The sequence below is a fragment of the Bufo gargarizans genome, chromosome 1 (assembly GCF_014858855.1).
Source record: "Bufo gargarizans isolate SCDJY-AF-19 chromosome 1, ASM1485885v1, whole genome shotgun sequence".
Lineage (NCBI taxonomy): Eukaryota > Metazoa > Chordata > Amphibia > Anura > Bufonidae > Bufo > Bufo gargarizans.
Genome location: NC_058080.1, coordinates 456,450,886 through 456,476,572, shown reverse-complemented (window position 1 = coordinate 456,476,572; position 25,687 = coordinate 456,450,886). Strand labels below are relative to the sequence as shown.

At 41.9% G+C, this 25,687-nt stretch overlaps 1 protein-coding gene across 1 annotated transcript in view; it reads right to left on the bottom strand.

Annotated features, from left to right (window-relative positions):
• The window catches only part of PIP5K1B (phosphatidylinositol-4-phosphate 5-kinase type 1 beta), a 164,520-nt gene that overhangs the window by 25,950 nt on the left and 112,883 nt on the right, over positions 1-25,687 (bottom strand). The window contains exons 8-11 of the mRNA XM_044272706.1: positions 5,335-5,540; positions 4,276-4,359; positions 4,058-4,106; positions 2,738-2,822 (exon numbers count right to left, since the gene is read on the bottom strand). Coding sequence (XP_044128641.1) covers positions 2,738-2,822; positions 4,058-4,106; positions 4,276-4,359; positions 5,335-5,540 — 424 coding nt within the window. The remainder of the gene's footprint in view (positions 1-2,737; positions 2,823-4,057; positions 4,107-4,275; positions 4,360-5,334; positions 5,541-25,687) is intronic.

Genomic DNA, 25,687 nt, shown 5'->3' with positions numbered 1-25,687 from the left:
TTACCAACTTTTCCGTCCAGTTTTGAACTGTCGTGTATCGGAGTCTCAGAAGGTAATATCCTTGGTTACAACTTACCATGCAATTCCTATTGGTGATTTATTTCTTTTATAATTTAATATAACAATGTGTTAGGTAACTGATTGAAAAAATATGAATGTAAGGCAGTGAGGCTCTAATAGAAGACTGACTGGCCAAATATAAAGGTCACTAATGCCAATCGTAAAGTTGGCATAAGCACAGGGCCGGTGCTACCATAAGGCAGACCAAGCGGCTGCCTTAGGGCGCACCCTGGCGGAGGGCGGAAAAATGTGACATGGAGGGGGAGAAATGTGACATGGGGGGTAATTTGACATGGAGGGGGAAAAATGTGACATGGGGGTCTGATGGCTGACATGGTCTGATGGCTGACATGGGGGTCTGATGGCTGACATGGGGGGCATGATGGCTTAGATGGGGGCATGATGGCTTACAAGGGGGCATGATGGCTTACATGGGGGGCTGATGTCTGACATGGGGGTCTGATCTGAGGTCTGATTAACATTGGGGTCTGATTGGGGCTGTTAGGTGAGGTCTGATTAACATTGGGGGTCTGATTGCTGGTCTGACCTGAGGTGTAATGGAAAATATTTTTTTCTTATTATCCTCCTCTAAAACCTAGGTGCGTCTTAGAGGGTGAAAAATATGGTCCTCAAACCAGCAATTGTCTGAAGCAGAGAGAAGATACCAGGACCACACAGAGGCCAGCTGCTGCAGACGGGACCAGGGCCATATGAGATGCGAGGGGGGGGCACCAAAATGTAGCTTCGCTTGTGTTGGCAAAAATCCTTGCACCGGCTCTGCATAAGCATTAATGAGGAACATGTGCTTATCTAGTCTGTTCACAATTCATTTAACTAATGATCTATAATGAACACATTTTTCCTATGACATCAGCAGTTTGTGCACTTAATGAATATCAGTCAAATTCATCTTCTCTCCGCTAGTGAGAAAGACGTCAAACGTGACAGGCAGAAGAAATTGTAGAAAATTGCAAATAAGCATTCAAATCTGAAAACTGGACACGCAGAACAATAATATAGTTTTATATGGAAAATGAGGAAAAAATGCTCCATAGAATTCCATATTACAGATGTATTCTCCCCTAGTAGATATCTCCACAATATGTCGCACACAGAGCACCTACAGCTATGTAGAACAGAACCTTAGGGTCTCTCTGTGCCACTGTCATTGCTCTATTGTGTATATGATGCCTATGGATTACTTCTAGAAGAAAGTCAAGAGAGCATTACTTCAGGGATGTGCAATCTTATGCAACCAGTGTGTTATTATTTACTTAAAATATCATATCGTTTTCATTTAAAGGGGTTTTCTGAGATTTTGATACTAATGATCTATCCTCAGGATAAGTCATCAGTATATGATCGGTGGGGTACTACACCCGCAACCCCCACAGACGAGCTGTTTGAGAAGGCACCAGCACTCCTGTAGGCACTGCGGCCTTCTCACAGCTTACCAAGCACAACGCCGTACATTGTATAATAGCTGTGCTTGGTATCGCATTCAACCCTATTCACTTCAATGGAACTGAGAGCGATACCAAGTACAGCCGCTATACAATGTACGGTGCTGTACTTGGTAAGCGGGGAGAAGGCTGCGGTGCTCGCAGGAGTGCTGGTGCCTTCTCAAACTGCTGATCTGCAGAGTCCTGGGTGTGGGACCCCCACCGATCAGATACTGATAACCTATCCTGGGAATAGATCATCAGTATCAAAATCTCAGAAAACCCCTTTAAAGATATAACAATATATGTAATGGTAGAGTAAAAAATAATGGTCCAAGGTAGATAGCAGATCTTAAAGGGATTGTCCGCTTTTGTAATATTCATGACCTATCCTCAGGATAGGCCGTCAGTATTAAAAAAGGGGGCAACCCTGTTAGGTTTTAATGCAAAATTAAGTAACATGGCCCTCCACTGTCCATATGTCATTTCTAACACGGATGTCTTATGTGGCACAGGGGACTTTGTGCCCCCTCAGACAGCAAGGTCTGCATGTGTCTGTTTTCTCTCCTCTTTGGACACAAAGCTCTAGAACTAGTTTTGTCCAGTCCTTTTATGCTAAAAGATAATAATTCTCAGATACTTAATGCAATAAAATGTTTTCCCTAATGCTGATATTTGGGTGAAATCTGCAGTACAAATCTGCACGTGTGAATGAGATTGGTTCAATTCTTATCTACTTGGCTGGTACTGTAAACTGCTGCAGGATCTGACACACATAAATCTGCAGCATGGCCTAAAGCTATGGTAAATTCCAGTATTAGGGCTGATTCACATGACCGTGATCGGCCTGGGAAACAAAGGCTGTGTTTTGGCTTCCCTGACACAAACTGACTGCATCATAGTAATTTATTATATTGGATGGAGGGGCTTTCGCAGTGTACTCGCATGTTGGTGTGAGTACGCAGCAATAGCCCCATAATCAGATACAAACTGACTATATAATACATTTCCGTGATACAGTCAGTTGAGGACAGGGAGGCCGCGGTTATGCTGGGAGATGCGGTCGATCAGAGTGAAGTGCATGAGCCCTTACAAGTTGGAATATGGAAAGCATACATTGTTGCGCATAGCATCTTTCCATTTAGATCTTTTAGATCTGTTTGTCTCATATTTTCAAAGTCCTTCTTTGGACATAAAAACACAAGCAACAATCATAGGCTCCTTTTTTTTTTTACCTTGGACTTTCTTGAAGACCCTGGAATTCATAAACTTCAAAAATCTATCTGCATAAAAACTTGGCCTATGAACCGACACTGTGTCCTAGAAAGAAAATAACAAGCGCTCATGTTATAAAACAGTAAATCCTGCTGATGCAAATTCCTCTGATAAGCCTATGAGAACAGTCCCTCCCCATGAAATTCTTCTGAAAGCAAATCCTGTTATACAAGATTTTCTCTCAGTTCCCTAGGGGATTTTTATCAAGTAAATCCAGTGTGCTGATTTAAAGGGGGAATAAAACCCATCTGCCCCGCAAGAAGAAGAAAATCTTATATTGGCTTGCACGACTGGAGAACATAAGATATGACTAAATATAAAATACGTTCCAAATAATATTATAGAATGGTCAAGCAGAATGGAAACTACGTTATAAGCTTTAAGTTTACATGCAAACCCTTCAAAAGAAACCCTTCTAGCAACCTGAAGGTATGTTGTCCTACAAGGCGTGCGTTGAGAATAAATGTTTGCCCATTTCTGCTACATAATTGAAAGCTTGGCCCTTTTTGTTCCTTTTGTTTGCAGCCATCTCCGCACCCTGCATGGGCTGCTGCAGTGCAATTGTGGCATTACAAGGCTGTCATTCATAATGCAAACTGGGCTATATTCACATGTTGGAGACTCCATTAAAAAAGCAGGACAAAATAGCACAGCGGTAAAAAACGTGCTCCCTAGTGGAAACTCAAAAGACCCCATTATGGTCAATGGGACTGTTTGTTTCGGTCATATGACGGATCCTGCTTGGCTATTTTTCTTGTATTTCTGTTCTCAGAATGGAACATAAAAATGGAAAAACGTGCTACAGATGTGAACATAGCCTTAGCTCTCCTTCAGAAGGAAGAAAACTGTTTCTGTAGTCTAAACTATTGAGGATAGCTAGTCTATAAGTTAATGTCTGACCCTTCAATAAGTGTTATAACATGAATAAAAATATATTATTAACCAAACAGAATCTCCTATCTGTAGACAGTTGTCACAAGGTTCTTACCCCTCATCTGGTACTGGAGTGGGTATTCTTTCACTTTGAGGAGACCACCAGCTAACATAGAGAGACATACAAGCCCCGCAGTGCTCACTGGGAAAATTAGGCCAGTAGTTCTCCTCCAGAAGGAAGAAAATTGTTTCTTTAGTGGCAGCTATTGGAGGTAGCCTATAAGTCATCCTTTAGTGAGTCTTGCAATATGAATGAGGATATTAGCTAAACCAGCATCTCCTCCAAATGAATGAGACACCTATTTGTAGTCAACAATCTACAGTTTTATGAAATAGAGAAAACTCACCCCATCATAAACTAATGCTTTCCATGAATGTTCCAATTTCTTTATCAGCCTAAAAATGAAACAATACACGATTACATGAAGCCAATGCGTATAATAGATAATTGTCACCACTCTTTGTTCTGCTTGCTTCGAGTACATAGAACTATTATGACCTATGATGGTTGCCCTAAACACAGCATAATTTCAGTAAAACAAAGTGACTAACGTACTTCATTTACCTGTAAGACTGGAGAATATCGATAATACCCATGAAAAGCAGCATTCTTTCTCCTTTATGGTTCTTTGCAGGGATACCTCCCATTCTATTTAAAAAGGGAGAACGTTAGGTTGCCATATTGTATACAGTAGCTTTTAGCCTTAAAGATGTTATCCAAATTTTACAGTAACTATGTATAAACTGAATATGCCTAAAAATAACATAAAATTCATAGACTCACAGTTTAATCCCTTGCCGACCTCCTGTTCACTGTATACATGCAGGTGGGCGGCACATATCTCTGCACTGACATTTTAAAACATACGTGCAGAGACTGCAGCTGTACACTAATCGTGCAACTGCAGGAGCGGGGAGCCTGCTGTCAATGACTCCCCATAGAGAAGGCACGGACAGTTGTTCTCTGTCCTTGCTTTCCTTTTCGCTCTATACACCGCTGTGTATAGGGATCAAGAAGAAGAAATGCCACTGTAACACCTGTAGGTAGGGACAGACATGGACAGTGAGCCCTAACCTAGAACCCAGCCCACTTTCCCTACCTACTTGCAGTACAAGCCCTAGGTAGCAAGACCGCAACTGGACGACAGCCCCTGCGCTACTTACGTGCAGAGACGGGAAAACACCAAGAGACAAAACTACAAAAAAACAGGGTTGTATGTAAAAGAGTCAGGACCAGACAGGCTATGGAGTACCAAATGAGAGACAGAGAGTGGTCAGAAGATAAGCCAAGGTCAGAACCAGACGGACAACAGAGCACCAAACAAGAGACAGAGAGTGGTTAGAAGTCAAGCCGGGGACAGAGGAACAAGCAGTCCAATAAGCACAGGAACCAGGGCTATATTACTTACAACCATTATCATTCACTTTTATTTTCCAATTTGTCTATCATAATTTGGTCAGTTTGCCCATTTAAAACCAAAAGTAGGGTGCTAGTCCTGGAGCCCTATTTTCCTCTTTGCTTCTCCTAAGTTCTGTCTGATCAAACCATGCATTGTATGTTTGGTCATATGAAGTTCTGTCTGTAGAGCTTTATAATTTTTACCAAACACTTAAAAAAACCTACGTGTTCTCCTTTGTGACAGCATCCACAGCCTTCCCAGGACCCTGTATAGACTCCAAGGCAGTGGAGTACAGAACTTTCTGCACTGACGGCCGTTTATTGTCTATGGAATAGTGAGACGTCTCTCCCTCTTTTTCTTTGGGTGGACGGTCGAGTACATGAACTCCAAGCAGCAGGCTATAGTCCATAATCTTGAAACTTTCTAACACCTGTTAAAATAGACAAAATGTTCATTAATGGTTGCAGATACTGGCGCCCGAACCTGTTAATGTGTGATCTATATAAGAATGTGTATAAATGATGTTCTGGTTGGGTTGGACAGGATATTACACTGAATTATTAAATAAGAAACTGGAAGACTCTTATCGAAAATGTACCTTTTAGTGATTTTATATACTAGGCATTATGTCAAATCTAAAAGAGCATATTAAAAATAGGTTTCTAACAGAACCCTGATGACCTAGAAGGAAGCAATATGGCCTGAGCATGTTGCTCTTTCCAGGCAGATGCCCTAGCAGAAACATGTTAGATAGGGGACGCCTGGTGATAAAGCATGTGACTACATTACATTATGTTAACAGTTCTTAATACATTTTTTGGCTTCTCCATAATTGAAGCTATGAAGTGCTCCACTGATTATTATGAGTGGCAGCTGGTAAGTGTGAAGGAGAAAACTCAATATTGTACATATCTTAGAAGGACACTCTGAAACTCCCCCAAACTAGACAAAGTGGCGTAAAGTGTCAATGACGCTAATTACGAGTCCAGTTATGTAATTTTCATCTTCATATGCCGTGCTCCCAGAAACCAGCAGTAAGATGCATTGAGAGGACTCCCCAGCTCATGCACATCATGGAGAGGACTCCTTTGAATACATTTTACTGTTGGTTTGCGGGAAGAGTGTCGGAGTGCAAACGAGTATGAAGATAAAAATGACATCATTAGACTCAGCGTCACTTACACTATACCAGTGATGGCAAACCTATGGCACGGGTGCCAGAGGCAGCACTCAGAGCCCTCTCTGTGGGCACCCGCACTCTGGAAAAAGTCTATGGTGTACAACATGCCTTAGACTTTGCCATTCATCAGAGCAGGACACACTATGAACAGCGCAGGCAGGGCACTGAATGTAGGCAGGGTATTATAGCTAATTGATAAAGTATATGGAAGATATACTATACTGGACTGTAGTATTCAGGTTAAATTGCTTTGTTGGCACTTTGTAATAAATAAGTGGGTTTTGGGTTGCAGTTTGGGCGCTCAGCCTTTAAAAGGTTCGCCATCACTTGCACTATACACTGCTTGTGTTAGTTTGGGGGGTGTTTTTGAGCTCATAGGAGCTGTGCTGCAGTATGCCAACACCACGAACCTCTGCTTCCTCTCTCTATCCTGTAAAGTTTCCAGCGCTGTAGCTGCCTGAAAGAGCTGACCATGGGGGTGCCAGGCCCTCACAGATCTGATTTTAATGACCAATCCTGAGAATTAATCACCAATATCTGTAGCCCAGACAACCCCTTTAACCTATATGTGAATAATCTATGCAATGTATTTTTATAAAAAATGGGTGGATTTATTGATTTGGACTTTTAGCATGGCAAACAGTCTCCCTTGAAGGGGTTGTCCGGGTTTCTCATATTGATGACCAATCTCATTGCTGTTTACCTGCTCGCCATCGACATTACAGCATCGCCTCGCATAAGCGTTGCATTCTCCAGCTGATCAGTGGGGGTGTTCTCCAGCGATCTGATATTGATAACCTATCCTGAGAATAGGTCTTCAATAAGAGAAAACATGAAGCCCCTTTAACGTTTTTTCAGTCAGACCATCATTGCAGCCAGACAGAACCTCCTGTGGTGACTCCATCAGAGCATCACACATTACCTTAATCAGTTTACAGTCATTTTGGGATCATTTAAAGCCAGGTAACTCCAGTAGTCTGTTCCAGGAGAGGAGCAGACTGCTGGAGTTAATGTATTCAGGATAGCCAGACATGGTCGCTCACTGCCAGATCCCCATTCACTATAATGCAGTGGTATTTTTCCAGCAAAATGCCAGCATTTATACAAGAAATCAGCCATATCCCACCATAATGAATGGGGATCCAGCGGTGCCTGCCCTGTCCGACTATGTCAGTAGTCTGCTTCTCCTCGAATTATTCTCAAAAGATACTTCTAAGGATGGATTGGCCAAGGAGGACATTAACCCCCTTAATGACTACTTCAACCATAAAACAACAAGGCAGCACTGAGTAATCACAGTAACAGTGACACATGACATTTGGGAACAGGGTGATAGAAAGGGTGTGCACATCTTTCTTCTCAGAACTTTTATGTCTTATCATAGACCAGGCAAACACTCGAGACGTTGCTTTCCTTTTATCACTGTACTATTCGTTTCAAGGAATAAAGGCTACATGGAACCCAGAAAAAATAACACACCAGTATGTATTACACCATCCTCAGCTAGCCAGGCAGGCCGCAAACATGTTGTCAATTCCAGTGGCGTCAGGTAAGCACTCAGTCTAAGTGAAGCATGTACACTACTACAATACATTGCTTTCCAATATATAGGAGGGTTGTGTACTCCCCTTCTGCTTGTGTTTATAGGACTACTTCGGAAGGAACTGGTAATGTTGCCTGTTTCAGTCATCTTGCAATGTATGCCACTCTTTATCTATATATCTATCTAATATATATATATATATATAGTGTTTTGATTTACAGTTTATGATTGTCACCATTCAAGACTATTATTTAAAATGCTTGTATGATTACTGTCTATACGCTTATGTTAGGCGTTTTGTGATACAATGATATGTACAATCTGCCCTTTATGACAAAACAATAAAATTGTTTATAAAAAAAAAAAAAAAAAAAATATATATATATATATATAAAAAATATAATTTATCTAGCTATCTCATATCTATCTATTTATCTATCTATCTACCTATTCATATACAAAGAAGGAAAACAGAAAAGCTGGATGCCAATGACCCGGGCTTAGAATATCAGCCCATGCTATACAGTAGACAAAAAGTCACAGCATTCCACAGAGATCCATTGTACACGGGTTTATTTGCCCCTATGAGCAAGGCAACATTTCAGCTCTCTCCAGAGTCATTTGCAAGGCTATCTAGATTGTTCACTTCACTAGGCCCATTCAAAGGGTCATGTATTCAGGTCACGCCTGTTCAAAAGGCTTCAAAGTGCTAAAAGCGTCAAAATGCATTTCAATGGAAAAATTGCAAAAATAAAATCCCCTTCATATATCTGGTATCGCCACATCCGTAACGACCTGCACTATACAATTATCATGTAAGGCTTCTTTCACAGCGTTAATATTATCCGGTATTGATATCCGTCTTAGGGTCTCAATACCGGAAAAAAAAGCTTCAGTTTTGTCCCCATTCATTGTCAATAGGGACAAAACGTAACTGAACAGAACAGAATTCTCCAAAATGCATTCCGTTCCGTTCTCATACCGGAGAGCAAACCACAGCATGCTGCGGTTTGCTTTCCATCTTGGGGGGGATGCGGAGCAAGATGGATCAGTCATGACCCACAATGCAAGTCAATGGGGACGGATCAGTTTTCTCTGACACAATCTGACACTATAGAAAATTGATCCGTTCCCTATTGACTTTCATTGGAGGTCATAATGGATCCGTCTTGGCTATGTTAAATATAATACAACCGGATCTATTCATAACAGATGCAGATGGTTGTATTATCAGTACTGGAAGCGTTTATGCTGAACCCTGCCGGATGCAGCAAAAACGCTAGTGTGAAAGTAGCCTTTCCCGTATAGTGAATGCCATAACAAACAAACAAAAAAACAAAACTATTCTGGAATTTCTGCTTATTGGTAACCAAAAAACCCTAAATATAAAGTGATCAAAAAGTCTTATGTACCCCAAAATGATACCAATGAAAACTACAAGGTATCCCACAAAAACCAATCCCTTAGACAGCTCCATAAAAAGAAAAAAGTTATGCTTCTTGCGATGCAAAAAATGTTTTTCTTAAAAAAATGGTTGTTTTTTTTTTTCCCTAGAAAGAGTTATGGTAATAAAAGTTGATCAGTAAGTTATTTGTACCCCCAAAATGGTGCTAATTAAAACTACAACTTGTCCTGCAAGAAACAAGCCATCATATGGCTACATTGATGAAAAAATAGCATTGATTCCTCATCCCCATATAGCAGAGGTGATTGCTGCATGTAAATGCAGCTCTCACCTCCTCTGGCAAGCAGGCAATTATCGGAAACGAATGGTTAATTTCCGATAATTTCCTGGAGTGCTGGCCCTTGTAAAGGGGCTTTTAGTATGTCTGTTGGGGCAATCCTAATACTTTTAGGTTGTCCTGGTGCCTGGCTGGGTGTGCCTGGTATCAGCCACATGGCTGTTGATAATCTCTGTAAACACGAGCAGTGCTATTCTCTCTGCCATAAGGAATTCAGTCTGCAATGTCATGTTTATGAAACTGCAAGTGTCCCAATACAGGGACATGGTTGCAGTATACAGTGCATACATCTGTCATGTAGTAACTAGGAACTTTAAAGGGCTTCTGTACTTCTTTTAAACTGATGATCTATCCTCTGGATAGATCATCAGCATCTGATCGGCGGGGGTCCGACACCTGGGACCCCCGCTGATCAGCTGTTTAAGAAGGCAGCGGTGCTCCAGCAGCGCCGTGGCCTTCTTACTGTTTACCGCAGGCCCAGTGACGTCACGTCTAGTATCAACTGGCCTGGGTGGGGCTAAGCTCCATTCAAGGGAACGGGGCTTAGCCGCGCCCAGGTCAGTGATACTAGTCGTGACTTCACTGGGCCGGCGGTAAACAGTGAGAAGGCCGCGCCGCTGCTGGAACGCCGCTGCCTTCTCAAACAGCTGATAGGCGGGGGTCCCAGGTGTCGGACCCCCGCCGATCAGATGCTGATGATCTATCCAGAGGATAGATCATCAGTTTAAACAAAGTGCAGAACCCCTTTAAGAATATTCTCTATATAATTCTGTGTCAAATGTTTGTTATTCAAAATAGCACCTGCTGAAATGCGGACACAGCCACATTTGCATGTAATTTTCATACAGGAACATAGGACACTTCTTCTACACCAGAAAAGGCTGATCCTTATGGGTTACTCATGATAACTGTAGTAATATTTTTAACAGAAAATCAAAAAAATGTTGAGAAAAATAATGGCTACATTTACTAATGTGAATGCACCTAGATACTAGCGTACATTGTCCCAAAATGCGGAGCAATTTGATGCATCTAGGTTTAGATGTGCCTAGTCAAGGGAGCTAGGCTTAACTGGAAAGGAGCAGTGCTTTGTGGGAAAGGTAGCCTCGCCTAATGTGCAAAATTTGGCATGAAAAATGAGCTGCAAAATTCGGTCTCCATCTAAGCCAGCCAATAGTTGGCATAAAATTAGACAATTGTGTCTATTCCTTTGCTACATTTATAATCTCGCCTGAACCACTGTGATAAATTTGGTGCCATACACATCGGTCTAAAGTTGATCAAAATGGATGATTTCAATCAAAATGATCATTTGTTGGGCGATATTTAACAATAAGTGTTTTAGCCAACTGATAACAGATCATCATCGCCTGAAAAGAAGTTTGAAGAATTTTTAAAATTTTGGTAGTCAGATGGAAGTTTTAAAGAAATCTTGTTCGTGGACGAAACCTCTTCCTTTGAAAGAACGTTGCCAGAAAGATCTTTCGTACATCTCCTGGTTTCATTGAACATGTATTGATCAACTGTAACAGCCAATATGGACAAAAATGTGTACGACCATGACTGTGAAACGTTCACCAGATGATTGTAAGTTCTATTCAATTTCTATGGCCACCTTAAGTTTACCCATTCTACAGGGTTAGTAAATATTCCCCAATGTTTTCTCTAGAAATCTAATATATATAGAATAGAGTGCTATAATACAATTTCCCTTTGATTTAGCCAAAAGTTTATTCCATACTAATAAATTGTTGGTTATACTTATTTTTATATTTTTTCAAAAATACACTTTAAAATGTTCTTCTAGGGCAGGGTTTCTCAACTCCGGTCCTCGGGACCCACCTACCAGTCTGGATTTGAGAATATCCCACAGAATGAATACCTGTGGTAAGTCCTGATGCATTGACACTAATTATATCACCTGCTCAATACTAAGGAAATCCTGAAAACATGACTGGTAGGTGGGTCCCGAGGACCGGAGTTGAGAAACCCTGTTCTAGGGGCTGATTTGATAACCTCTGTACAGTGCTGCAGAAAATGTACTATATATACTGCACAGTTACCAGGCAGAATCACCACCCAGATCAGTATATAAAAAGTTACTACTCCAAATAATATCACAATTGTGAAGTAACAATATGCTGTGGCTTCTTCATAGTCATCTTGTTGTTCATGTTTTATTTAGGACAGAAAAGCCTTAGGCTACATGCACACATGACAGTGAAAAAAAAAACATCAGTTAAAAATGGACATTTTTGATGGACTTTTTTTCACTGATGCCTTTTTGAGAACCGGACATTAAAAATGGACCCATTTAATTGTATGTAGGCAGTCTGTCAGTGAAAAACTGACAAGATGGAGCATGTTCTATTTTTTTACCTCCGTTTTTCACTAAAATAAAAAAAAAACTGTTGTGTGAATAACCCCATAGATGACCATTGGTCTTAAAATGGAAGTGTAATGGCTGTTAAAAAAATGTACATCACGTGTCCGTTTTTCACTGTCGTGTACATGTAGCCTTAGGGTCCATTCAGACGTCCGCATGATGGGTCCGGATCCGTTCCGCAATTATGCGGAACGGGTGTGGACCCATTCATTTTCAATAGGGACGAAAAAGATGCTGTCCTCATTTCCGGTCCACGGCCCCGCACTTCTGGTCCGCGGCTCCACAAAAAAATAGAGCATGTCCTATTCTTGTCCGCAGCTGCACAGGTCTCCCGTGGAGAGAAGAGCAGAGGCTTAGCTCTAATGACTGCAGCATCTAAGTGGTCTGGAGAGAGGGAGCTCCCTCTGTCTCCCATTGGAACCCTGTGAATGAGATTGTGGGGTGCAGATGTCTTCGTATGGCAGCCTGAGGCCTAATGACTGCGAACGAATGTATCAGAGAAGCGATAAAAGGATTGCCTTGTAAAGTCCTCTTGTGGGACTAGTAAATAGTTAAAAAAAAGCTTTTTAATAGAAAAAAAATTCAAAAATTTAATCTCCTCCACATATTTGGTGTCATCTGTAATGAACCACCCTAAGCAATTATTATGCAAAATTTTCCGTATGGTGAACGCTGTGGAAAAAAGTGCCAGAATTGCTGTTTTTTGCTTATTCGCCACAAAAAAAACCCTGAATAAATATGATCAAAAAGTGTTATGTATCCCAAAATGGTATCAATAAAAACTACAAAATAAATAAGGGGCTCATTTCTTTATTTTCCCCTAAAAAAGGGTTATTGTGCAAAAGTATTAAAATGTAAAAAAAACGATTTGGTATCACTGTAATCATACTGAGCTAGAGAATAAAGTTATATAATGCCAAAAAAGAATGCTGCAAAATTTACAAGATAAAAAAGCTTCTAGCAACTACACCTGCTCACCTCTGCGATGTCGAAGGCAAGCAGGTAAACAATGAAAGGCCGCGGGTGATCAGCGGGTGTGCCAGGTGTCGGACCCCCGCCGCTCTGATATTGATGACCTACCCTGAGAATAGGTCATCAATATTATAATCCTGGAAAAACCCCTTTAAGAAGCTCATTGGTCTTAATAAATTTGATCCATCTCCTGCTCTCCGTGCTCCAGACTGAAATCTGTCAGGAGGTGGAGTAGATTTCAGTTGTAACATAGTCCAGTCTTCTGGCGCACGTGCTGTTATATCGGTGGAGCCATGGAGCTCCCGCCCGCAGCCTGCCTCCGCCTGCTCATGACCCACTAACTTTTTGGTAAAGCGGTGAGGTGGCTAAAAAGTCAAAAATTTTGTCACAAAACTTAACTTACGACAAAATTTGTGATTTTCGTGAGCCAGAAAACTGGCGTACAGCCATAATGGATATCCCCCATAGTATGTCTCTTTTATGTAGAAATTCCATACAATTACTGTGACAGATTATAGTATTACAAGAGGTTTTACATTTAGAAACACGAATATAAGACACAAATGGGCTCATCAGATTACATTCAAGATGCAATGTGGCAGGGCACAGGTGACTTGCTGGCTGAGAGTAATAAGAACAGTCACATCCGGCTGCTTTTGAAGGAAATGAAATGCCTCTGCATACTGGGTAGAGCTCTTTCTGTTGCCTTTTCACATTCATCTGCCTTGACAAAATACAATCAACTATGTATTGATTCACTTTACTGTACAGCAATGATAGTCAACAATCATTGCGTATAAAGGGCGAACAAACCTCCTCTCCGTACTATGGTTAAAGGGGTGGTCATGACATTATAGGTAGCTAAAATGAAGACCTGTCTACAGGAACTAGCTGAATGCTGATATTAGGTGCCATGTGTTTAAATTTTTGTGATAAAATCCAACAGACATGAACTAATGCCCATACTACTGCCAAGAAACAGAGACACCTAATTTATAACCTGGTTTCATCTGTCTGAGCCGATTATCTACTATACATGCTCATGTTTAAAAGAAATACATAGTAGAGCACAATACAGTGTGCTCAGTTAAGAAATACTGTGTTATAGAACCATACAGTTACAAACACATGATATCAAAAAGCAATACCTGAACGTATCCATCAGGAAATTAGATATTCTTTAAATCAGGTTTTATACTAAACATATTTTTATGAATATTTTTGGTAGTATTTTTGGTTTGTTTGTTACTATCCAGATTTTTTAAAAAAACTTATCTTAAACTATTCCAGTTTTCACACTGAAAGCTACAGCAGTCATAATAGGTTGTCTGCTTTGTTGTGCAGACTGGCTCATGATTAGCAGAGTCATCACATTATTTGTAAAAGACTGAGGATTTATTTGCCACCCTACTGTTCCTCTAGAGCAGTGTTCCTCAACTCCAGTCCCCGGGGCCCACCTGCCGGTCATGTTTTCAGGATTTCCTTAGTATTGAGCAGGTGATATAATTTGTGTCAGTGCATCTTACCACAGGTGTTCATTCTGTGGGATCTTCTCAAATCATGACCACCAGGTGGGCTGTGATGACTGGATTTGAGGAACACTGCTCTAGAGGCCTACAAAAGGCAGGATAGCAGGACCCACTGTGTCAACTACATGGTTTAGTTCTGTTCTAAACCCTAAAGGCGTTATTCCAGCACTTCCCTGATATTCACCCTTTAACCCCTGTACAGGGATCTTGCCTTCGTTGCAGGGAATTAAAAACAGACCTCTACCTCCTGGGATAGTCCCGGTGTAGTTGGCAACTGACCTGTCAAGGACTCTGATGCAAACACCAGAATATCAGAATACAGAGAAAGCACCAAAGATGTAGAAAAACTGCAGGTGTAGTCTGAACAGTCGCTATAACTTAAAGGGAACCTGCCATCAACTTTATGCTGACCTCGATGAGGTCACATATGCAGTACAGGCCTTGAAAAAGAGTCAAATCTACCCGAGAAGAGTCATGGTTATTCATAATCTCCTGCTGATGATTGTCAGTTCTCTCCTAGAGAGAAAGGGAGAAACCAGGTAGAAGACTGTCAGTCATCAGCAGGTGGGGAGAGAAGGACTTCATGAATAACCATGACTCTTCTCAGGTGTCCGGGACTCTTTTCCAGGCCCAGTCTACAATGATTGTGATGTTGGTTCTCGGCAACCACTTACTTTTAACTTATAAATGACAGACCGCTGAAATCAACTCACCTGTCTCTACTTTATGCTGCTGTTAGTATGGGCAGCATAAAGTTGATGACAGGTTCCCTTTAAATGCAGGTTTGTGAGATTCAGACAGCATACTTGAAGCATAGATGGTGGGGGACACAGGATAAACAGGCAGACAGGATGATACTGAAGATACAGATGAGGCAGGCAGGCTGGACACTTGGCAGGAACAGAGATGAGAGAGACGGACAGGGTTAACTTAAACAGACAGAACTGAAACTGGAAGTGCTGGAACACACAGGCAGAGCAGGTACAAGCTGGAGCACAGACAGGAACAAATGCAGGTAAATCGCAATAGCACAAGACTATCAAAACAACTTTTCTGCTCACTAAGGAATCTAAAGCTCAGACACCCTCCAACTGGAGATGACACCTTAAATACTGGCTGGGGAAGGATTTGGGAGCAAGCGCTGGAGGGGAGCGTGAGTGCCCTAAGGAGACAGAGGCTGGGGCACAAGGCAGAAGCAGCAGCATCTTGAGTAATGCGGGTATCATACCTACAGGGGAGAGCAGGGCAGCAGCGGACATAGACAGAGGACCTAACACTCTAAATGCATCTCACCTGAACAAAATATTACTTCTATTCAACATACTTAAATCTAATTAATGAAACTAAAACTAAAATACACAAGTCATTCCATTTAAAGGTTATTCCACCTTTGTAGCCTTTTTAATTGCCCGAGTGCATTCATGATAGAAAAAAATAAGCAACTTTGCAAATAATCCTTATCCGCCTATCGTTTTGTGCATACGGCTCTTATGTGGAGCTATGCGTCTTCATATAAGAGAAATCCAAGGCACCAGATGGTCCATAAAACTTCAATGTTTATTTATGTCATATTAAAGAGCATCATTTCAGCCATGCAGGGCCATTTTTTTCAAACCAACACAAAAAGCTTTTCATCTTGGCTTGAAAATGGCCTTGTGTGGCTGAGATGTTGCTTCTAAATAGGACATAAAAACACCAATTGGAACCGAAGCATAGTTCAGATCCAAGTTTTAAAATGGTTTTTCAGTTAAAAAATCTACTACTGAAGTTATTCACCGAAGTCTTGCGTACAGCATTAAACCAAAGTTTTGAGGAAAGCACCTTCGGATCTAGGATCCGAAGCTCGCTTTGCTCATAACTAACGAGGTGCATGGGACCAACATATGCATTGATTATGTGTCTCCATAGTTACAGACCATAAATGGACTCTGTGTAGCCTATCCTACCGGTTCCCTTTAAGTCTATATTTTATGAGATGGGAAGTAAATATACTATGGACATAGTCATGTTTCAAATCACAATTGGTTGCACATCACAATATATTGTCATCCTGTATCACGAACAGGAAGCCTGGTCAGTAGCCCATGTTTCCTTTACTCTGACACCACAGCACTATTTGCCCTTCTATAGAATAAGTAATGTTTGGACATATACTACAAGAAAAACTCATATCCAGAAACCAAGAAATGTACTAGTGTGTGCAAAGGCCATTGTACATGCAGTAATTGTTCACAGTTTTAAATGGTGAGTACTGTTTATTCATATATAACAAATATCAAATACAGTTATTTCTTAGAAAATTGTAACTTGTAATGTAAATGGATGTCCTACTGTTCTGGGTTCCTACCGTTATCAAATATAAGAATAAGAAACGGGAAATTAGATTTCAGCTATAGTGAAGACAGGGACTAATGCAAGTGGCTCTGGGGAAAATGTAAGTACTCTTTATAAAGGGCTTGTCACATCACGATTTTTTTAAGTTTAACATATATGTTGGCAAAAAAAAGGATATAAAATGGTAGAACACTATGCGTTTCCATTCTGAAGAGTCCAGCAAAAACACACACATTTAATGGATGTTTTTTTTTTTTTTTACAATGGAGCCCTATGGCGATGGACGCTACTGTATGAGATTCGACAGAAGCATCGTATGTCATATGTATACTGTGCATTACACATGGGACAAAAACATGATGTGAACAAAGTAACATGGGAGAATACATAAACAGGTATTTTCAATCTTTTTTTCACATCAAAATGCTGTAGAGTATCCAACAAAAATTATACATTTTTATTTCCTGTTTAGAGATCTACAGTTTAATTTGTGACCATTTCTTGATTAAAACCCTATCAAAGTCTTTCCAAAAAAGCTCCCATGGGGGGGGGGGGGGGGGGGGTGGGAACGTGGCTTTATTTGCATGTCAATAGAATAGTGACTGAGAGACTAGATGTTATCGCCACTCTGTACGCAGCTGGACATGAGATCACTTCTAGCACATATTCACATGAAGCAGCATCAGATACTGACACAAAGGCTAGCTTTCATATTGGACAATAACGTAGACTGCATCAATGACCTATTCTGTTTTTAATGTATATGTTTTTCTGGCCGCATAAGAATATGGATATTACCTGCTGCATTATTTTCTGTATTTTTACCAAGCTTAATTACAAGCTCAGTGGATGAAATGCTATGTGTTTCGGCATAGAGTGTAACTATTGGGCACCTTACAGAATTACAACTTAAAGGGAATGCGTCACCTATCATTTTTTATTGCCAGTTAAAACCAGATACCGACACATATTCTTTTATCTAATCTGTTTTTATTTTCTGATTGTAGATACTTTTATTCTGTTTTCTGAACATGACTATGGGGGCGGCCATCTTACCTGAGCTGCGGTTTACAGCATTTATAAATATGCTTTGCAGCAGCCATCATGGGCCATAGACACAATGGTCAGGAGGGGACCCCACTGACTTCTATGGGACAGTTTTCTAGGCATGTTCTGTGACCTGTGCAGAGGTCAGGAGTAGATAAGTGGTATAATCTATTGTGAATGGTAGCTATCTATCTATCTATATATCTATCAATTTAATTACAACTAATGTAAGCAGCACAGAGGTAAAAAAAAGTTATGGTGTGCCAGCGGCTGCGGAAGCGATCCAACATCCAATAGAATAAAATTAAAAAAAATGGAACAGCACTCCCGAAAAAAAAAAATCAAAGGGAGTGTTCTTTAAATCACCAAAGTGACGTTTCAGTCCTCTTACTGCTGGAGAAAAGTCCCAGTAAGAGGACTTACCATATTTTTCACCCTATAAGACGCACCGGCCCATAAGACGCACCTAGGTTTTTGAGGAGGAGAATAAGAAAAAAAATATTTTTAACCAAAAGGTGTGCTTTTGGTGGGTTTGAACTAATGGCGGTCTGTGCATGACACTATTATGGGGGCTCTGTGGATGATGCACTGTTATGGGGTGGGGGATCTGTGGATGGCACTGTTATGGGGAGGGGAGCTGTGGATGGCATTATGATGGTGGGGGGGGTCTGTGGATGGCATTATGATGGTAGGGGGGGGAATTGTGGATGGCATTATGATGGTGGGGGGGATCTGTGGATGGCACTGTTATGGGGTAGTGGATCTGTGGATGATACTGCTATATGTGTCATCCACAGATCCCCCCATAACAGTCCCATCCACAGATCCCCCCATCATAATGCCATCCACAGACCCCCCCCCCATCATAATGCCATCCACAGATCCCCCCCACCATCATAATGCCATCCACAGATCCCCCCATCATAATGCCATCCACAGACCCCCCCCCCTCCAAATCATTATCCCATCCATAGATCCCTAAGGAGGGGCTGTAGTAGGCGGGGAGAGCGGCGGGCACTGCAGGCACTGTACTCTGGCCGCACACCTCTCTGTATGTACTGTATTATACCTAGTGTTAATCATAATATCTAAACTGCGCCCCCCATCTGTACCGTACTTACTGGTACATGTCACACTCCGTCTCCTGTAGTAAGCGCTAGCAGGCAGGCCGGGCTGCAGGCGGCCGTAACTCACTGAGGTCACGTGCCTGCTCCGCCTACTTTATAAATGAAGCAGGCGGAGCAGGCACGTGACCTCAGTGAGTTACGGCCGCCTGCAGCCCGACCTGCCTGCTAGCACTTACTACAGGAAACGGAGTATGACATGTACCGGTAAGTACGGTACAGATTGGGAGCAGCGGGAGCGCAGTTTAGATATTCTGATTAACACTAGGTATAATACAGTACATACTTAGCGGCGGGCCAGAGTACAGTGCCTGCACTGCCCCGCCGCTCTCCCCGCCTACTACAGACCCTCCTCCCTCCTCACTAATACATCGCAGACTGCAATGTAAATTGCCAGCATTCGCCCCATAAGACGCAGGGGCACTTTCCCCCCACTTTTGGGGGGGAAAAGTGCGTCTTATGGGGGCAAAAAATACGGTAAATGTCGCTTTGGTGATTAAAGAACACTACATTTAATTTACTTTTTCAGAAGTGCTGTGGATTTTTTTTTATTCTATCTATCTATCCATCCATCCATCCATCTAATATCTGTCATTCTAATCCTGCCTGTAATGATAAGCAGATAACTGTAGTAAAGTGAACTGCACATACTAAATTATTGACATGGAAAATAAAAAATAACATCACCAAAAATTCTGTTGTATATTTAACATAAAAACATGATTTAAACAATAGGTCATTTTATGGTGACATATTCCTTTTAGTGGGACATTTCCATCAGAAAGGTGCATTTTTGTTAAACTTTTTTTTTAGCGTATTATATTTTTTTTTTTTTTCATTTCAACAGTATTATGCCATTGAAACTGAAATACAATTCTAAAAAAAACACCAATATAGATAGGTAACCCATTGTCAGTTTACTGCTGTTGTTCTGGGAAAATATTATCTGCAAGGCAATGATCACTAGGTATAGAATTGGGATGACAGTAGCTCTATTGTCCAAATAAAGGAAAAGTTAAAAAGTGTTATCCAACCCCTAAAATGCCACTCCATACATCTGGGCCCCTCACACAGGTTGTACTTACCTGACTTCCCCGGTACCCGTGTCACTTCTGACGCACACATGGCGCCGCTGCATCTCCCCGTCGCACAGATGAAAACATCTGGCGTTGTGGTTGGTTGGGAAAGGGGTTTGGCGCAACCAATAGCAGTCACTCCCATTGTGGGTGACTCTAGGGAGGCTTGTTCGCATTGCGGCCTGCTATTAGCTTCCTCCCCATGCCGAATGTTTTCATCCGCGTGATGGGGAGATGCAGTGGCGGCAGAAGCAACGTGGGTGCTGGGAAGCCAGGTAAGTACAACCTGTGTGAGGGGCCCGGACGTATGGGGAGGCATTTTAGAGGTTGGATAACCCCTTTAACCACTTCAGCCCCGCTAGGTGAAACCCCCTTCATGACCAGAGCACTTTTTACACTTCGGCACTACACTACCTTCACCATTTATCGCTCGGTCATGCAACTTACCATACAAATGAATTTTACCTCCTTTTCTTCTCACTAATAGAGCTTTCATTTGGTGGTATTTTATTGCTGCTGACATTTTTACTTTTTTTGTTATTAATCAAAATGTAACGATTTTTTTGCAAAAAAATGACATTTTTCACTTTCAGCTGTAAAATTTTGCAAAAAAAAAAAAACGACATCCATATATAAATTTTTCGCCAAATTTATTGTTCTACATGTCTTTGATAAAAAAAAAATGTTTGGGCAAAAAAAAAAATGGTTTGGGTAAAAGTTATAGCATTTACAAACTATGGTACAAAAATGTGAATTTCCGCTTTTTGAAACAGCTCTGACTTTCTGAGCACCTGTCATGTTTCCTGAGGTTCTACAATGCCCAAACAGTAGAAAACCCCCACAAATGACCCCATTTCGGAAAGTAGACACCCTAAGGTATTCGCTGATGGGCATAGTGAGTTCATAGAACTTTTTATTTTTTGTCACAAGTTAGCGGAAAATGATGATGATTTTATTTTTTTTATTTTTTCTTACAAAGTCTCATATTCCACTAACTTGCGACAAAAAATAAAAAATTCTAGGAACTCACCATGCCCCTCACAGAATACCTTGGGGTGTCTTCTTTCCAAAATGGGGTCACTTGTGGGGTAGTTATACTGCCCTGGCAATTTAGGGGCCCAAATGTGTGAGAATAACTTTGCAATCAAAATGTGTAAAAAATGACCGGTGAAATCCAAAAGGTGCACTTTGGAATATGTGCCCCTTTGCCCACCTTGGCAGCAAAAAAGTGTCACACATCTGGTATCGCCGTACTCAGGAGAAGTTGGGGAATGTGTTTTGGGGTGTCATTTTACATATACCCATGCTGGGTGAGAGAAATATCTTGGCAAAAGACAACTTTTCCCATTTTTTTATACAAAGTTGGCATTTGACCAAGATATTTTTCTCACCCAGCATGGGTATATGTAAAATGACACCCCAAAACACATTGCCCAACTTCTCCTGAGTACGGCGATACCAGATGTGTCACACTTTTTTGCTGCCAAGGTGGGCAAAGGGGCACATATTCAAAGTGCACCTTTCGGATTTTGCAGGGCATTTTTTACACATTTTGATTGCAAAGTTCTTCTCACACATTTGGGCCCCTAAATTGCCAGGGCAGTATAACTACGCCACAAGTGACCCCATTTTGGAAAGAAGACACCCCAAGGTATTCCGTGAGGGGCATGGCGAGTTCCTAGAATTTTTTATTTTTTGTCGCAAGTTAGTGGAATATGAGACTTTGTAAGGAAAAAAGAAAAAAAAAGAAAAATCATCATTTTCCGCTAACTTGTGACAAAAAATAAAAAATTCTAGGAACTCGCTGTGCCCCTCACGGAATACCTTGGGGTGTCTTCTTTCCAAAATGGGGTCACTTGTGGTGTAGTTATACTGCCCTGGCAATTTAGGGGCCCAAATGTGTAAGAAGTACCTTGCAATCAAAATGTGTAAAAAATGGCCTGCGAAATCCGAAAGGTGCACTTTGGAATATGTGCCCCTTTGCCCACCTTGGCTGCAAAAAAGTGTCACACATGTGGTATCGCCGTACTCAGGAGAAGTTGGGCAATGTGTTTTGGGGGGTCATTTTACATATACCCAAGCTGGGTGAGAGAAATATCTTGGCAAAAGACAACTTTTCCCATTTTTTTATACAAAGTTGGCATTTGACCAAGATATTTTTCTCACCCAGCATGGGTATATGTAAAATGACACCCCAAAACACATTCCCCAACTTCTCCTGAGTACGGCGATACCACATGTGTGACACTTTTTTGCAGCCTAGATGCGCAAAGGGGCCCAAATTCTTTTTAGGAGGCCATTTTTAGACATTTGGATCCCAGACTTCTTCTCACACTTTCGGGCCCCTAAAAAGCCAGGGCAGTATAAATACCCCACATGTGACCCCACTTTGGAAAGAAGACACCCCAAGGTATTCAATGAGGGGCATGGCGAGTTCCTAGAATTTTTTTTTTTTTTGCATAAGTTAGCGGATATTGATTTTTTTTTAGTTTTTTTCTCACAAAGTCTCACTTTCCGCTAACTTAGGACAAAAATTTCAATCTTTCATGGACTCAATATGCCCCTCACGGAATACCTTGGGGTGTCTTCTTTCCGAAATGGGGTCACATGTGGGGTATTTATACTGCCCTGGCTTTTTAGGGGCCCTAAAGCGTGAGAAGAAGTCTGGAATATAAATGTCTAAAAATGTTTACGCATTTGGATTCCGTGAGGGGTATGGTGCGTCCATGTGAGATTTTATTTTTTGACACAAGTTAGTAGAATATGAGACTTTGTAAGAAAAAACAAAAACAAACAAAAAATTTCCGCTAACTTGTGCCAAAAAAAATGTCTGAATGGAGCCTTACCGGGGGGGGGGGGGGGGGGGGTGTGACAGGGGGGTGATCACCCATATAGACTCCCTGATCACCCCCCTGTCATTGATCACCCCCCTGTAAGGTTCCATTCAGACATCCGCATGATTTTTTACGGATCCATGGATACATGGATCGGATCCACAAAACACATGCGGACGTCTGAATGGAGCCTTACAGGGGGGTTATCAATGACAGGGGGTGATCAGGGTAATCAGGGTGATCACCCCCCTGTCACTGATCACCCCCCCTGTAAGGCTCCATTCAGACATCCGCATGATTTTTTACGGATCCATGGATACATGGATCGGATCCACAGAACGCATGCGGACGTCTGAATGGAGCCTTACAGGGGGGTTATCAATGACAGGGGGTGATCAGGGTAATCAGGGTGATCACCCCCCTGTCACTGATCACCCCCCCTGTAAGGCTCCATTCAGACATCCGCATGATTTTTTACGGATCCATGGATACATGGATCGGATCCACAAAACGCATGCGGACGTCTGAATGGAGCCTTACAGGGGGGTTATCAATGACAGGGGGTGATCAGGGTAATCAGGGTGATCACCCCCTGTCACTGATCACCCCCCCTGTAAGGCTCCATTCAGACATCCGCATGATTTTTTACGGATCCATGGATACATGGATCGGATCCACAAAACGCATGCGGACGTCTGAATGGAGCCTTACAGGGGGGTTATCAATGACAGGGGGGTGATCAGGGAGTGTATATGGGTGATCACCCGCCTGTCATTGATCACCCCCTGTAAGGCTCCATTCAGACGTCCGCATGTGTTTTGCGGATCCGATCCATGTATCCATGGATCCGTAAAAATCATGCGGACGTCTGAATGGAGCCTTACAGGGGAGTGATCAATGACAGGGGGGTGATCTATGACAGGGGGTGATCAGGGAGTCTATATGGGTGATCACCCGCCTGTCATTGATCACCCCCCTGTAAGGCTCCATTCAGACGTCCGTATGCTTTTTGCGGATCCGATCCATGTATCCGTGGATCCGTAAAAATCATACGGACGTCTGAACGGAGCCTGACAGGGGGGTGATCAATGACAGGGCGGTGATCAATGACAGGGGGGTGATCAGGGAGTTTATATGGGGTGATCATGGGTGATCAGGGGTTTATAAGGGGTTAATAAGTGACGGGGGGGGGGGTGTAGTGTAGTGTAGTGTGGTGTTTGGTGCGACTGTACTGACCTACCTGAGTCCTCTGGTGGTCGATCCTAACAAAAGGGACCACCAGAGGACCAGGTAGGAGGTATATTAGACGCTGTTATGAAAACAGCGTCTAATATACCAGTTAGGGGTTAAAAAATTCGGATCTCCAGCCTGCCAGCGAGCGATCGCCGCTGGCAGGCTGGAGATCCACTCGCTTACCTTCCGTTCTTGTGAGCACGCGCGCCTGTGTGCGCGCGTTCACAGGAAATCTCGGCTCTCGCGGGAGGACGCGTATATGCGTCCACCCAGAAGAGCAGGGCCGCCGGCAGGACGCAATCCTGCGTACGGCGGTCCTGTAGTGGTTAAAGGGAACCCGTCACTGGGATTTTGTGTATAGAGCTGAGGACATGGGTTTCTAGATGGCCGCTAGCACAGCCGCAATACCTAGTCCCCATAGCTCTGTGTGCTTTTATTGTGTAAAAAAAATGATTTGATACATATGCAAATTAACTTGAGATGAGTCCTGTCCCTGAGATGAGTCAGGGACAGGACTCATCTCAGGTTCATTTGCATATGGAGCAAATCGTTTTTTTTTTACACAATAAAAGCACACAGAGCTATGGGGACTGGGTATTGCGGATGTGGTAGCGGCCATCTAGAAACCCATGTCCTCAGCTCTATACACAAAATCCCGGTGACAGGTCCCCTTTAAAGAGCAAGGACAGGAAGTAGAATTCTATTCACATATAGGTTCTTAATATGCACTAAAACAACTTGCAAGATTGACATTGGTGGCATACTTCAAGGGTATACCACCAATTTCGTGCGATGCAAATATGACCATGCAGCTGCTTTTCCAGGCAGCCTCCAAAAACAGTTAACCAGCACTGTCCCATTCAGAGATTGGTGGAGTACCCTAGAAATATGCTACCATGTCTATGCCTATAAATATTCTTCTGTATTCCAAAAATGTATAATTAGTCCAAATCAATAATACCCGATTTAAGGCTGTGTTTATATTTTGTCTGAACTTTATGATTGATTTGTGTGCTGGGAAACCTCCTGCCGCATATCCTAAATGTGTCCATAAGGTCTCATTGACTCAACATATCCCAAAAGAGTGTCCTATTGGAATACAACAGGGAGGTATACATAGGCATACCTTGTTGCATCCAGTAAAAAAAATGTATGCTGAGTGATATTGTTTTTTTCATTTTTCTTAAACCCTGTAGCTGTAGAATACTCCCAAAGTACGGTATACCTCTGATGGAAGGTTTTGACAAGATGTGCACAGAGTCTCAGGTGTATATGGAATATAAGGAGGCAATCTCAAATACTATTCCTCAATTACCATTTACCAGAGAGATTTTCCTATACATCTTTCCTGTTTAATCCTTGTTGCTATGAAGGCTATAATAAAGTAATGCGGTGACAAGCTGACTGAGGATTTTGTTAATGTTAAACATTCCCTTCTGGAGAACATTAGCCAATCTATATCTAAAATACATGTATTACACTTTCCCAATATGTGCGTGTCAAGAAGACGGGGCTTTAACAGTTTCTATTTACACTGTGGCGGTGTTTAGTTCAGTATTTGCGGACGGATTAATTGA